Below are 15786 nucleotides of genomic sequence, written 5' to 3'. Positions count from 1 at the left end.
TAGAGAAAGATAATGCAGACAATATTTTCCTTTCTCTTTAGCCTTTCCCCGTAATCGAGTGTTACAAAACTCTCTATCATAAACCACCTGCCTATTTTAAAGGAGACTCCTCTTTTGTGCCTCTCCACTTCCTCCCCCCCATCCCACACACAGACAGACAAGTCGGTAACACGTGCAGAAAATTCTCTCCGACGTCCAATCTGGACCAAGAATTCGTTGCTGTCCGTTAGGAGGGCTGCGTCCGCTGTGCTCCACAGGTACCGGTTTGGCAGGCAGTTCTACATGCAAACAGGTTGCGTGTCGCTAGTCGACACCGGTGGGCACGCGCACCTTGACTACACTGCTGCCGCTTTGGTACTTCATGCAGTTGACTCAGTCGGGGTTAGTTGGTTCTATCTGAAAGGTGTTTTGCAGGAGCTCTTCGGAGCTCATAAAATCTTACACACCAGAGTGAAACGAAATCGGGGAATACAGTGATCTCTGGTGGGCTTGTGACTTTTTTCGGTTCTTCTGATCTTTACTGATATGGAATTATAGAGGAGTTCCCCCATGTCCTTGTCTGTTTATCATTGTCATATTTAACCCATTCCTCATCTGTCTTTCTTTCGTAGTTAGCGAGGTGTATTGCTGGTCGTACTGTTAAGGGATTAAAAAAAAGAAACGTTTGTTTGAATTTATAGTTTCTATCTACGATGGAAACAAAGTAATTATTGGCGGAATTGAATGAAAGAAGGAGATATAATACATATATAAATATATTACTCAAATAGTGGCTGTGAAAAATAGAAATATATAAAAAATTAAACTCATGAAAGACACCATGACAGATGTGAACGGAAAGGTTCCTTTGGTAAGTACTTTGTTTTCTTAAATGTTATTCATTTAAAAATATAGTTTTAAAATAATTTTTATATGAAAATCTTTAATTTGAAATAAAATTCTGTGTGCATCTGCCCGCGTTAAACAAAGCACGACGAAAAAAAAAAAAAACCTTGCGAAAAGGTGATTGATTGTTTTGTTCTACTAATAAACCTTTTCATAATTAACTCATCATTAAAACATTATTTTTAGCATTGTGTTTGGAAAATGAGAATTAACATTGTTAAGCATCAGAGAATATTTTCTTCGAAGAAAAGTTCAAATATGAACGTAATGTATATTCCTGTATCAAGCAATACATATACGCCAGTGGTCTGAGTTTGTAAGCTTTCGAATGCTCTCACGATATCAAAATGTAGAGAATTATTCTTTGAACGGTTTTATTCTCCAAAAGAGCTTATTTTAGGGAGAGAAAAAAAGATTTTCATGTTATGACACTTGCTGTTTAATTGACAAAGCCCTTTAGTATTTTTTGTCACATATGCTTTGAATTAATCATCCAGTGCCACATCTTTACTCGGTCATGAGAAGTGTGACCTACTAGCCCGAGATCACTTTTTTGATGTAAGTTACTACAGTAGTCAATAGGCACTTAAGCTATTATTTTAATTTATGAACTTCATATAGGCCATTCTATTTTGATAACATAATGCATTCATATTGTTTTAGTATTTTCGATTTATAGTTAAGTTTAAAATTAACTTAGTCTTATGTGTTTTAATGAACGTAAACGTCCTGACTGGTAGACTAGCTACAAGTATTATACGTAGTTAGTAAGACAAGTTTCCCCTTCTTCCTTCCCCCGGTCACTTCAGTTCAGTCAGTCAGTCATTGGGGAGGGCGGTAAAGAAATTATTTTGAATAATATTATACTAGAACACTATTAATTTTTTCGTAAACTGTCTCTGTAGTATTTTTATTAATTAATTAATTTATTTATTTTTTGTTAAAATCTTCGTAGCGAATTTAAACCTCATCAGCTTTGCTGTTTAATTACTAAGCAATAAATGTACTCAAAACGTATACAGTTTCTTTGTTATACATAGGAAATATACTTTCCAAAATATACTTTTATCGCTATACATCTTAATATATATTCCATAATGGCTTCAGTTTAAACTGAAAAGTTCTTTTTGTGATAATAATAATTTTTTTTATAATACGCAGCATTCACAGCTGTTCGAATGGCTACACCAATCGAACAGCTGTGAACTGATATGTGCGTGCTTCTGTTGGTAAAAGAGCGAATATAACCTCATATCAATATGTATTTTTAAAACTTTTTAAGAATAGAAAACTTTTGCACTGCTTCTTTTCATTGAATTTTTCGGTAGAGAAAATGTATTCCGCTACTGTTTTGGTTGAATTTTAAATTAGAATTTTAAACCCTATTAAACGATTAAAGAACTTAAGTTTTATAATGCAAAAAACAAAAAAAAAAAAAAAAAAAAAATTTATGGTACTGATAGCAAATCGTATTAGCAATTTGCCAGAAACTACGTTTTTGATGAACAGTAATTCTGATATTATATTTTTTCACACACACAATAAATAAGTAGAACTGTTAGATCTTTCCTTTTTCTTTCAGTCCACACTGCACACCAGGGGGTTACGATTGTTTTTCTTTCACTGTTTTTTCAAACATGGCCTGGATAACCGTCGAGACAGTGAATTTTTATGGAATTCTTTCGCACTGAGTGGGGGGGGGAAGCGAAGTTTGCGTATAATTTGAGCGACTACCATATTTTTTCGAGTTGGTGGTTCGAACAAAAACAGCGCCAAGGGAATACCCTCTCTACATACGTGTACCGTGAACATAATAGTTATTTGCGAGGGAAGACATACAAATATGATCTGTCTGGGGGAGACATACAAATATGATCAAACATGATTTCTGTTGAATGGCAACGATAAAAACTTATTGAAGTACCTGTTCAGGCTACTGGTTGATTACAGATATGAAACAACTATCGTTATGAAGGTCTACTGCATATGCTACGTACAAGTTGCAGACGAATTCAGGATTATTAAATACCCTGAATATCTTTAAATTTATCAAGAATTTCAGTCCAGGTTATTAAAAAAAGTAATAATAATAGAGTTTTACATATTTAAAGGAACTTTTCATTCGATTTCTGACTCAGCTTTTCTCTCGGTTAGAATTTGTAAAAAATATGTTTTTGTTCAGTACTGTATTACATTCTAGGAGGAAGACAAAAACACTTTGAATTTAACTCATTTTAATTTGACTCAAAGTAATATACCTTAAATCTTGCCGTTCGTTCTTTCCGGAAAGCTAACCCTATTGTAAACTTCCTGGTGTGATAACAATTGTGGATAGATTATTCTGAAAGTCACTTTGCGGAACTAATCTATTAATTGCCAGCAGTCATACCTAGGTGAGACCTTTCGCTTTGCGTGAAATTTGAAAGGGAGTCTTTCTGTTTCATAGCTCTCCTAAATAGCTGTTGCAGGCGAAAGTACCAAGTCATTTATCTTTGTGATAGGAGTAGTTCAGAATGTTTGGTTTCTTTAAACCATTTAATGAAAAGTGCTTTTCTTAGTTTTTAGTGAATTAATGGATATAAGAAGACTTAATTACAAAGTTTCACTCACCACGCCATATTTTAATTGATCTTTTTCTCCCTCAATTTAATAACCATTTCAAATCGTACACGTTGTGTACTCTGACTCTTCATCTTATCCTCACTATAGAAAACCTGGCTGCATAATAGTTTCATATTTTCAATATCATAGATAAATCTTTGATATTGAAAATATATTAGTTGCTTCTGAGTCGGGATCTTAAACTTAAAATAAATATATATATATATATTTTTTTTTTTTTTTGTTTGTTTGTTTCTTTTTTTTTTTTTTTTTTGTTTCTTGTGTTGTTTTATGATTTCTGAATAGCGGTCATTCCCACTGGATCGACTTCAGCTGCCAGTGAAACATTTGCTCTATTTGTTAGCACTACGAACCTGTTCTGAACACATACTTTAGGAATTTATTGCTTTAGGCATTCTAAAAACCGATAGCTTCTTTAATTGAGGGTTTCATAATGTGTGCAGAATAACACAAATTGACAAAACGATTATACTTAGTCTATAGGCTAATAATATTTTAGGACAGAAAGTCTGAAACTATGAAAAATTCAAGTTGTCGCATTGTCAGTACAATTGCATGATTACTGCCTAGTTGTATTTTTAAGACAAACTGAAGTTTGTACATTAGGCATCATTATTATACCTTATCATATTGTGAAATTCCTCACAACGAGTTGCCTTTTTCTTATACTTCGAAAAAGTAACACTTCCCGTTAGAGAAATTAATTGCTATTACTTATTCTCAGTAAGTGCCACCCATCATACGGCACCTTTTCGAATTTATTTGGCCTCTCATCGGTGGGTGAGTGGATGGGTAGGTACCCAGAGTTATAAGAGCTGACAACCCAGTTGCGACTTATTTACACAATATGAGAGGTGCTAAAATTATGAGAGGTCAAATAGCTTCGAAACTGTGCCGTCTGGGTAGTAGTACTTAACTGAGAATAAGTAATGGCAGACATCTCTAATGGGTAAGTGTTATTTATTTGACGTATAAGAGGAAGGCAACTCTTTGTGAAGGATTTCACAATGTGAAGGTTATAATAATGATATAACAGCTGGTGGTTGTACTGCAGAACTGTAGCATACGGTCGAAACTTATCAACCTATGATGTAGCTTGGACGTGCAACACCCGATTTGCATCTCCAGTTTTTTTTTTTTATTATTATTTTTATTTTTTTTAATCAGCATTTAATAATAGCTGTATAATCCTCCAAATTCGAACTATTAAAACTTGGTCAACTTGCCGTCAATATTCTGGGTATATTGCAGTTAATATGAGTAAGCTATGCGTAGAATATAATGTGATAAATCGTTAAATTAAGAGCTCTTTGAACTGTCGCCAGTATCGCTGGCTGCTCTTTGAATGAATATTAATCAGAGAAATCAAAAGAAAGAAATAATATATTAAAATAGTTCAGTTCAATCTTCATATTACTAATTCTCTCTTCGTTTTATAAATGAGTTTTTTTTTTTTTTTTTGCAACTGATTTAAACAAACCTTAATGAGATTTCTTCGTCTTTTCTACAAGAAAAATCATTATGCATTAGTAATATTATTACATTTCTAATATTAGATGTTATTTCTGATATAATTAGGAAAAATATTAGAAACATTAAAGGAGGAAGAAATTATTGACTTTTAAATTATACGGATGTTGTCGAAGTGATTCGTGAACTGAATCTAATTCCTGGATGTTTACATTAACATTTTTCCAGTTTCTAAATTTATATTCTTCCATTTTCATTACAGATTTCTAGCAATTTGATTTTTCATTAGTTGCTAGAAAGAATATACAGAATGTTTGCGGAAAATATTTTGTGTCGCGATTTCTAAATGTAAAAATTTTTTTTTTTTTTTGATTAAAAACGTTTTTGTTTAACAGAAGTTTTTCGAAGCACATTAAGTGGCACTGTTCGAAATGTCTTTTATGCCAGTAACACATATATCGATTTTTAACCCCCGCTTTGCTTCATACATGTGAGCTTGTCTGTTCGTTAATATAGGGGAAGTGCGTGCTTTCCCTACATTACATTGTGTGTATGAACACAATACAATGCTTACAGGCAACTGTGCAAACTTTGGGTCAACTGTATCCGCTTTGCCACCTGATTCACGAGCACTGCTACGAGTTGGAAAGACAATTTTATCTGAATTGAATCTTTCGATAATAACAGAACAACACCAGCTGTCATATATCTCTCCATTTTTGATAGAATGCTTAGCTTAAATTTCTGGGAAAAACCATTATCGATTTCGTTCACAGTTTATCTGCTCCAATTCGAACTAAAATAGTTTTGCAGCAGCTAGGGATATTCCGTGTGGTGACATATTTTAATATAGAATACATACCCTTATGTAATTGTTTCTAGCAGTGTTGTTAGAAGCGATTCTTTTAATGAAAGAAACGGCATTTTAATGAAATTGAGTTGGCACGAACAGGATTTTCCCTGTTGATACCGTAAATAATAAAGGAAATGAATTTTGTTGATAGAAGTTATCATGGTTGAAATTCCACATGACAGTAATTCTAATGCGGCCATTGTATTTCAATATCGCGTTTCTTATATTTATGTCACTAACATGGATCAGTTTACATTTATTTATTTTTGTGAAATAAATTGTTTCATGAGAACCGAATTAACATTCGGTTCTCATGAAACTGATAACTCGGTGAAAGTTTTAAAATAAGATGAGTATGTCATCATCATCATCAGCCATTTTCAATCCATTGCAGGATGAAAGCCTCTCCAGCAACTTTCCAATTCCTTCTGTTTTGGGTAGTAAATGGATGGCCAGTGCCATCCATTTACTACCCAAATTTATCCATCTATCCATCTCCGCCTTTGTCTTCCAGGTTTTCTTCTAGCTCCTCTTGGGTACCATTCTGTTATTTTCTTAGTCCATCTGTCATCATGTCTTCGAGCTATATGTCCTGCCCAAGACCATTTTAGTTCTTTAGTTTTGATAAGAATATCCTTTACTTGAGTTTGCTGCCTAATCCATGTGTTTCTCTTCTTATCTAATAGTCTGATTCCCAATATAATTCGTTCCATTCTTCGCTGTGTAGTTCTCAGCTTCTCTTCCATTATTTTGGTGAGTGGCCAAGTTTTACTTCCATAAGTCATGGTGGGGAGTATACATTGGTTCATTATTTTACGTTTCAGACAAACTGGGATATTGCTCTTCAGTATGTGACTATATTTCCTGAATGCTATCCATCCAAAATTTATTCTTCTCTTGACTTCCAGCCATTTATCATTATTACAGCTAATAACTTGTCCCAGATAAGTATATGACTCCACCTTACTGCTCCTTCAATCATTATTTCCCTTTCTGTGGCATACTTGTTCATCATTACTTTTGTTTTAGCCATATTGATCTTTAGTCCAAAATCCTTACTAACTGTGATGAGTATGTACACCATTAAAATTACGATATTTTCGACTACAACTTTATTTTGCCCAATAAATGCTTTGAAATAATGCTATAATAAAAGAAATATACTGCGCACTAAGGTTTTAAACGTAGAAACATTTATCAACTTCAGCCGAAGTGGAATGGGATATCCATTTTTTTTCAAATATGCAATTTTTTTATGAAAATGTTTTCTCGCTGTGATAAAAATATTTCCTCCATCCATACATTGCTCTGAAATCATAGTTACCACCAAACCTATAGAAAATTAGTTACCACCAAACCTATAGAAAATTAGTTACCACCAAACCTATAGAAAATTATAGTTACCACCAAATCTATAGAAAATTGTAGTTGACACCAAACCTATAGAAAATAATAATGTCATCACATTACACATTCTTTGTCGCCCATGCGCCATAACAACCAAAACCAGGCTAAACCAAACATTACACATTAAATGATTTTGTATGTACTTGTAATTACATTCAGATGCATATAATTATAATTTGTAATTACTACAATTATAAATGCTTATAAATGTATACAAGAAAAACAATAATATGAGGATGCACATGCTTGAAAAAAGAAATTCAATTTCGATAAGTCTGATACAGTACATAACCCATCCGTTTTATGCTATTTTCTGTGGGAAAATTATTATTATAAAACTTTTTATTTTTCTTTATGGGATTTTTTCCGTCCTGTGACGGGTACCGGTACAAAATGCATTGGATGATTGGTTGTGCTCGATTACTTTTATTATGGTTATTACTCTATGCAGATGATATTAAACTTTACCAAGTTATCTATTCTTCAACTAATACTGATGAGCTCTAGTCCTATCGTGATTCTCTCTCACTCTGAAGATTCTCTCTCTTGATTCTTGATTCTCTCTCTCTCTCTGAAGAGAGAGAGAGAGAGAGAGAGAGAGAATCAAGATACTTATTTCTAAACCCATTAAAATGTAAATTACTTCGCTTTCACTCGAATCGTGCAGTTAGACCTTCCATCTTTGTTGATTACATTGGAAACTAATTGAAATTACTGATATATTCAAGGACTTAGGTGCGCCATTCCGATCTTACCTTTATCCCTCTTGCCAAATCGATCACATAATATTTAAGATTTCCGAAATTCTTGGCTTAATTAAGCGTTCTTCCTCGATTTTTATCAGTTACCAAGTTATAATTCTTCTCTACAAACAGCTTATACTTTCTATTTCTGATTATTGTGATATTATTTGTCACCGCCCCCCCCCCACGGCAGGAATGTCTTTCTCGCAGACTTGAGGGAATTAAGATTAAATTCATTAAATTCTTATGCTTTCAAAATCGCCTTGCCTTTAACTGTCAGAACTATGAAGCCCTTTGTCTTCGCTTCTGAGTCGTTCCTCTTCACTCCAGACGACAACTTCACAGGTTTCTTTTTGTCTACAATATCATAAACTCTATTATCGATTCTCTGTCTCTTCTTGGACAACACCTTTTCGTATACCCTGCTTGAATTTTCGTTATAAAGTTAATTTCTCACTGCCTGTTCCTCGTTCTCAACATTTGGTAGTCCTCTGTTCCGTTTCCTTCAGTTATTGAATAATCACAATATTGATTTTACGTTTAAACCGTCTATATATAAGAAATTGCAATTTACTCTGTTCAGTTAATCCAAATTCTGTATATATTTTAATACTATTAACGGCTTTGTATTGATTCTCTGTAATTCTCACCATTGTCTTCATGCCCTGTGGTGAGAAGTTTGTAAATAAATAAATATATTACTCTTGCTTGAGGAACTCGCTTGCTATCCAACAGGTGCACAGGATCGCAGCTTTATGGAGTTCAATGCAAGTGTTCTCTGAGAGGGCCTAGTGCCGCTAGGTTCTTATGGAGGCTCTTTGAAACCATTCTGGTAGTTGACATCCTGGATGCAGTCCTTGGATCTTGCATACTGATGTTAGTGCTGAACTCTTCCGCAGTAGCTGATTCTCGGTTGCAGCACAGAGTTTGATGTCATCCGTGTATATCAGGTGAGATGGGGTGTACAAGTTCTTCTTCCCGTCTTTTAAAGTACATCCGTACTTGCTGTTATTGAGCATAACGGAGTATGGTTACAACCATAGTGAGCTCTTTGCATCTCCCTGGAAAATTGTTCTTCAGATGGGGATCAGTCTGGTCGTGATGTTCTGGAACTTGATGGTGGTCCTCCATTTTTCCATGGTTGCTTCTAGGAAATGTGTTGTCAATTTCGGGTTGACGTTTTACATTTTCAGTGCCTCTATCAGTCCGCTATGGAGCGCGAAGTCGAAGGCCTTGCAGTAGTTGATGTAGGCCATGTACAGGTTGCTGTGCCTCTTGAAGGCTTGTTCAATAACTGCGGCGTCATTGGTCAATTGCTCTTTGCATCCTTTGCTCATCTGCTTAATTTTCTTCCGCTGTTCGGCCAAGTTTTTCTGGCTGTTGAAATGATGTGATATCTTCTTGGCTGTGCAGCTCGTCAGAATCGTGTACATTTTTGTACATTTTGGGAGACACATGGTCGCTCTGTACTTCGCTAGGTTTGTGGTGTCTTTGTCCTTAGCCTTCAGATTATTGATGCCTTGAGTCAAAGATTCTGGGATTGTGTCAGGGTGCGTTAATTTTTGTGTGACCTACTCCTGCATGTGCAGCTGAACTCCTTGTAACAGTAGTTGTGGAGGTTATCTATTCCTGGGGTTCTCCAGTTGTGGGACTTACCTGACTGACTAGTGTATTTTTTCTCTCGAGTCTCCCACTCTGTCTTCTCTTGTACGTTCTTAGTTTTCTTCCGTTCTAGATCCATTCAGCAGCAAAGGAGCAGCAAAATTATGTTTAACTTTGCTGCTCCATAGGTTTCTCCAGAACATCTCGAGTGCCTTCAGATTGGGGGAGTCCGTTTCCTTCCTTCCTCTCTTGTTAAATTTTCCTGTAGAAGGGTCTGTGGTTTTCATTAAATATTCTGTTGTCTGATTTCCTCTGGACATTGTCCCTCTAACGGCAAAGTCTTTTGCTGAGTGCCAGGAGTTTCTGCTTTTGGGTGTCAAGGTATCTTCGATCCTCTGATTTTAGGTCTCGTGTTTGCTGTGGATGTTATCTTTATTGAGGATAGCCTTCACTTTTCTGATCAGCTTCTTACTTCTGTTAACCTGTTGGTATTAGATCCCTTGGCCTATCTGCACTCATCTCTTCTGTCTTATGGTGGTTCCTTGTCTTTGCGTTTTGTGTTATGTTGGTGTCTGGTTTGCCTTCCGTTATTCCTGGTGGTTGCTACAGCAGCATAGTAAATGATTGTGCGATGGTGTCTAGTGTTACTTTGTTGTTGTTGAGATAATCTGGTATTACTGATGTGGTCTGCGACTTGCCACAGGATTTTTTTAGGTTTCTGCTTCAGTATGGTGTAGGTCTTTGTGAAGTCTATTTCCTTGTTCTAGGCTTTCTTCCACTCTTCTTCTATTCTGGATATTGCGACCTCATCTCTTTCTACTTCGGCTACTCCGGATTGTAGTCCTTGTATTTGTTGTTCCTCCTCCAGTTCTGGTTCCGTTGTGTCCCTATTCGTTGTTGTTTGTAGTTGGTCGCACACATCCTGCTTGATTTTTTCCAATACTGTAGGAACTATCAGATCGTTCCAACCACTTGGGGTGCAGTTTCGTCCTCTACATTGTTATATCGGTCCTACCTTCGTTATTTTGTAGTATGCTCCCATGATGGACATATTCATATTGATGCTTTACTTCATGCTTCTTCTTTCATCCTGAGTGGTCACTAGCGCAGTTGTGCAGGAAGCACTTCCAGCTAGTTGGCTTTACCTTCAGTTGTGCTTAGACTGGTAGCCTTACGGGAGACAGCGCCTCTCGCTCTGATGTCGTCTGCGGGACACTCTCTCCGACTTTTCGAACTTACCCCTTTACTAGAGGCCTGAACGCGAGTGATTTTATCCTGTGCTACCACTCGATGCACCATGTTAAAGGAAGGGAGAAAGGAGGAAAAAAAAAAAAAAAAAAAAGAGAATCTGGCTGCCTCCTCGTGGCGCGGTACGGGAGCGGGGGGTCGGGACTAGTTCTCCGCGGCCCCCTGCTGCTAAATGCCAGATGCCAGCCACAAACAACATACACAACACATTACACACACTAATGACAATTATAAATAGTAACCGCGATAGATAACTTAAATTCCGTAAAGGCTCGCGTACTTATCACTCACTAAATACTTACTATAATTATAAATCACACTCAAATCTTAAATCTTACATTCAACCTAAACTTAAACTAAAATTAAATTAAACCTAACTCTACCTCAAACCCGACTTAACTTCAGCTTAACTTAAAACTAAATTAAATTAGGAAACATCAACCATAAATTAAACTTATAACTTTAATTAAACAGTAACTCAAATCTAAGCTTAAACTTAAACCTAAACTACAACCTAAACTTAAACTCATCTATAACTTAAATTTAAACCTAAACCGAACCTACACTAATGTCAAAACCAGCTTCATAATTACTTAACTCAAACCCAAACTTGCCCACTAAATTAACTAACACTCAACTTAAACACACAACAGAACTTAAACTTTACTCAAACTTAACTTAACCCTAACCTAAAACTAAACACTAAACATTAACTTAAATTAACTAAAACACATTCAAACGATTTGATCTAAACTTCAACTTTAAACTTAACTTTAAACTTAAATTTTAATTAGATGAACTAAAAAAACGATTCTGCTGGCACACAATTAAGCTTAACGAACGGCGGACATAGGGGACACCCTGGAAACCGCCAGTAAACTACAAAAAAATACTTTGATACTTTGTCTCCGAAACACTTCTGTAGTATGTTCAATATTTCTACAACTCGTCCTCATCCGTCTATGGCGGTGGACCTGTTTAGCGTTGACCTATAGTAGTGGGTGGTAGTTATTGGAACAACACCTGATGACGCCTCTCTCTGCCGTAACTTCGAATGTGGGGAGGTAGGTCCAATGAAGCGACTTTCGTGCTTTTTTTCGCGGTGGGATTCGAAATTGGGTCCATGACATTGGTGGTCCGGCATCGTAACCACTGGGATAATCGCGCCCATTTTTATTATTGTTGTTGTTGTTAGATCAATTATTTATTTACAAAATGGTATCACTCCTTAACAACTTTGTCTAGTAGGGTGTACATATTAGTATAAAATCCAAATGAACTGACACATTCTTGATTCTAAGTATAAATGGTGTTAAAGAAATATTCACATTATAACATATAGTTAAAGCTGTGATCTGTGATATTATTTGTAAGTGTGATCTGTGATATTATTTGTAATATTAGTGATATTAGCCAGTCAGGAGAAAATTGAAAATAGGAAAATGTGTGTGACAGGTTTTGCACTTTGTATGTTTTATAATGGCACTTTCTGTCAACATTAAGGTGCGGCAAACTGCATAGAGTGATGATATTTTTTGGGGAATCTACTCAGGTTGTTCTAAGTTGTTAAGTTTGGCGACCACTGCTTACTATGAGTATTGTGATTTGTATATCCATCTTTTGACCTGAGATGAATTTGCTGACGCCCTGGGTATCCATTCTGCGCATTGCTAGGAGAGTATCATGACGTTTCCTAAGGTGATATGTCGCTTCCGTGGGACAACTGGCAGATTTGCGAATAGTACTGACTTTGAGATGTGAATGGGTTGTGGGTAGTTTTGTTAAGCCACCGTAGGATCCTGTGACGATTTTCATTTAATCTCTTTGTTTTAAAACAAAGAGATTACTTCTTGACTAGGGGGATATCTGTAATTTGTTGCCTTCTGTATATTCAAGAAATATATAATTTGGTGTAAATTTGTTTTACATGTTAACATAATTGTAAAATTTCAGTTAATAGAAAGTTATTCTAATTAATAATTAATTTTAAAATGGAAATAGTGCATTTTACAAGTAATTGCTAATTGTGTTCCATTAATAAAACGTTTCATTTTTATTTCATTTTTTTCTAATTGATAATTAATTTTAAAATGAGAGCAGCAAATTTTACAGATATTTATTGATAGCTTACTTACTCGATCATCAGTTTAGTGTTAATGGATTTATACAGCATTAGCATTGAAAATGTATGTGAAAATGTAAACGTACTATAAAATTGTAGAAACACAAGGAGACTGATCCCTCTTATAGTTTTTATTTATTGCTCTTAAACTTCTGTGTAGAATTACCATATTTCATGTCTGTGCTTAAGGTCTTTGTTAAACAAAGAAGCGGACAAAAGAAAAACAAAAATGACACATGACAATAAAATGTGTTCTGTGCTCGATTTGCTGTTTACTGGACAAAAATCCCGAGTTCCTGGGACAAAAAATCCGAGTTCTTGGGACAAAAAACTATGCTACACTCTCCTGAGCCCAACTAACTCAACCATGTTGTGAAAAAGACCAATAAAAGTTCCTCGTATCATTGACGGGATTTGAACACGTCTTTTCCAGCCGGTGTGAGGAGGACGCTGTTATACCAACCGTGCTGCCTGAGAGGGCAAATGACATGTTTAAGTGGAGATAAAATATTTCACAATATAAGTGATAAATAATTTATTTTTAGGAAATAAGAATTACACAAAAAAATTAAGCTTTGCATTGTATATTATCCCACAATCACTCGAATGTCGGAGAGAATATACACATTTTTAAGTTATCGTTATTTCTGAAAAAGAAATAGATTGTTATTGATCCATTTCCTCTAAAATCGTCTCCTAAACTCTTCTAAAGATACGAATTTTGTGTGAATTGCGGTAGTTTGATATACCTCTGAGTGAGACTTATAAAAAACTTACCCAATTCAGCTATAAATCATCCTGTCTACATCCGTATATTTAATTTCCTTCCTCGAAATTTACATTTACTCTTATGGTGGAGGGTTGTGTCCCCCTGCCCCATTCCCGCGATTTCTCAAGTGTTATAATTTTCCTCTCAGTTCAGTCAGATTTAAGTTAGTGTCGTAACCAGACTTTCTGTATGAAAAAGGTGTTCATAAATCATTATCTCTCGTCATTATCATTACCGATTTATTTCATGTTCCGCGCTAACTTTCACTCTCTTATATTTTTAATATAGAATATCAGTGCAATTCCAGAAGTTCTGGATTGCTAGATAGAAACATTTTTGAACGAATACTGTGTATGTGACCTTTTTTCATCCTTTGTACCCTTGGTAGTGTCAGAAATAAGTAAATTTTTAAGATTTTTGTCTTTACCCATAATTGTGAACCGATGCGAACTCGTACAATTTAATAGAACTAGTTGTTAAAAATTTAGCAAAACACTGTTACTATTGTACTTTACTGGCTCAGAAAGAATAATTGATACTAACTGGTTGTTAAAAAATGGGAGTGATACCGCTGCAATGAACGAATACTTTTGTATTTAAATTTGTATAATTTTGTATATCATTAATTCATTATGGAATCACATTTTCATACTAGATTTCAGCTTCCATTATTATAAGAACCTAAATGTGACAAATGTAAACTAATCTCAACCGTTCCATAAAGAAGTAAATTTCCCGATTACTTTCAAAAAGACTATCCACATTTAATAAAAGCTGTAACTATAGTCTCCTACAGTCCTCTAATAGGCTATGTCGTATGGTATGTAAGCCATGTTTTGATGTACGGTGTGTTGTCATCTGACGTGACGCCTTGTGTCCCGCATTGAAGATTTGAAATTCTTTTGAAAATTAACGATTTTCAGTTACTGGTTTATGAAGTCCTGTGATTGTTCAACTAGTTTACTTGAGCAGTCTAACCAGAAAGGCCAACCATTTATGAGAAAAGATTAATGAAAAATACCTATTGCTGGAATTAAACAGATTTTAATATTTTGCCTTAAATAAAAGTTAACATATTTAAATTTGTTAAGTAACTCCAGCGGGTAGGTCGTGGTTTAAATCCCGAAGAATCTGTTCATTAATTTCTTCTCAGAATAAAAAAAATTATATATCAGGTACCATCGAAAATTGGAGACGGGAGACGGCAATCGATAAAATGATAGCATTAAGACATTGGAATTTTTAATTTTTGATGGTTCAACCCCATTTTGACAAACATTCTAAGCATTTTGTCAAAATATTATATTTGGTTTGGTAAGCAAGATGCAGTGTATCTTAAAGATCCTCCGAGTGAACAAATCCAAGGATTTGTTTACGTTAATATTGCATGCCGCAGATATGTTCGTGGTTTATTGTTACTCTGCAGTTTTAATGAATTTTTTAAAACATCAGTTGAATTTATTCAGATGAACCAAAAATCATGTTTGGTACCGAAAGAAAAGTTCGGGTCATCTCCATCGCCACCACGTGGTTCTATGATAGTGTATTGTATATATACCACTCTGTTTTCCATTTCAAAAAAAAAAAGAGTCTGAGGTTCCATTCCGTTGGATGACGGAATTCTCATTAAAGGCTTTATTTTCTTTCTTCCCCCCCCCCCCCCCCACTCTGTGATGTAATAGCCCGTTTCAAGAAGAGAGGTAGGCTTTTCTTCTGGAAACTGGTGTTTTGACTTCGTTTGCATGCAAACCAGCCTGGAATACGTGCATTTCACTATCTCGATATACCGAAGCCTCTGGTCTATTTGCCTCGATCCTTGCCTTAAAAAAAGTGCAGTCTATCTGCTTTATGAAAGGTTGAGCAGATGGGCTGAGAGGTGGCAAATGACGTTTAACATTGACAAATGTAAAGTACTACATATGGGAAACAGCAACCCCAGAGCAACATATCAACTCTGTGGTACTACACTGGCAGTGGTCGAGAATGAAAGGGACCTGGGGGTGGTTGTGCAGGCAGATATGAAGTTTTCTGAGCAGTGCAGACGGGCTGCAAGAGTAGCTCATGG

The 15786-nt window shown here is 35.4% G+C and overlaps 1 protein-coding gene across 1 annotated transcript in view; it reads left to right on the top strand.

Moving 5' to 3' along the window:
• Window positions 1–763: 763 nt before the first annotated feature.
• Window positions 764–15786, top strand: part of LOC150084411 (uncharacterized) — a 646726-nt gene continuing 631703 nt past the window's right edge. Inside the window, exon 1 of the mRNA XM_090376219.1 lies at window positions 764–850. Coding sequence (XP_090232345.1) covers window positions 809–850 — 42 coding nt within the window. The 5' untranslated portion in view covers window positions 764–808. The remainder of the gene's footprint in view (window positions 851–15786) is intronic.

The sequence above is a fragment of the Mastigoproctus giganteus genome, chromosome 6 (assembly GCF_048544385.1).
Source record: "Mastigoproctus giganteus isolate SK-2022 chromosome 6, ASM4854438v1, whole genome shotgun sequence".
Classification (NCBI taxonomy): Eukaryota; Metazoa; Arthropoda; class Arachnida; order Uropygi; family Thelyphonidae; genus Mastigoproctus; species Mastigoproctus giganteus.
The sequence above is the reverse complement of the archived record's forward strand: the minus strand, read 5'-3'. Positions and strand labels throughout refer to the sequence as shown.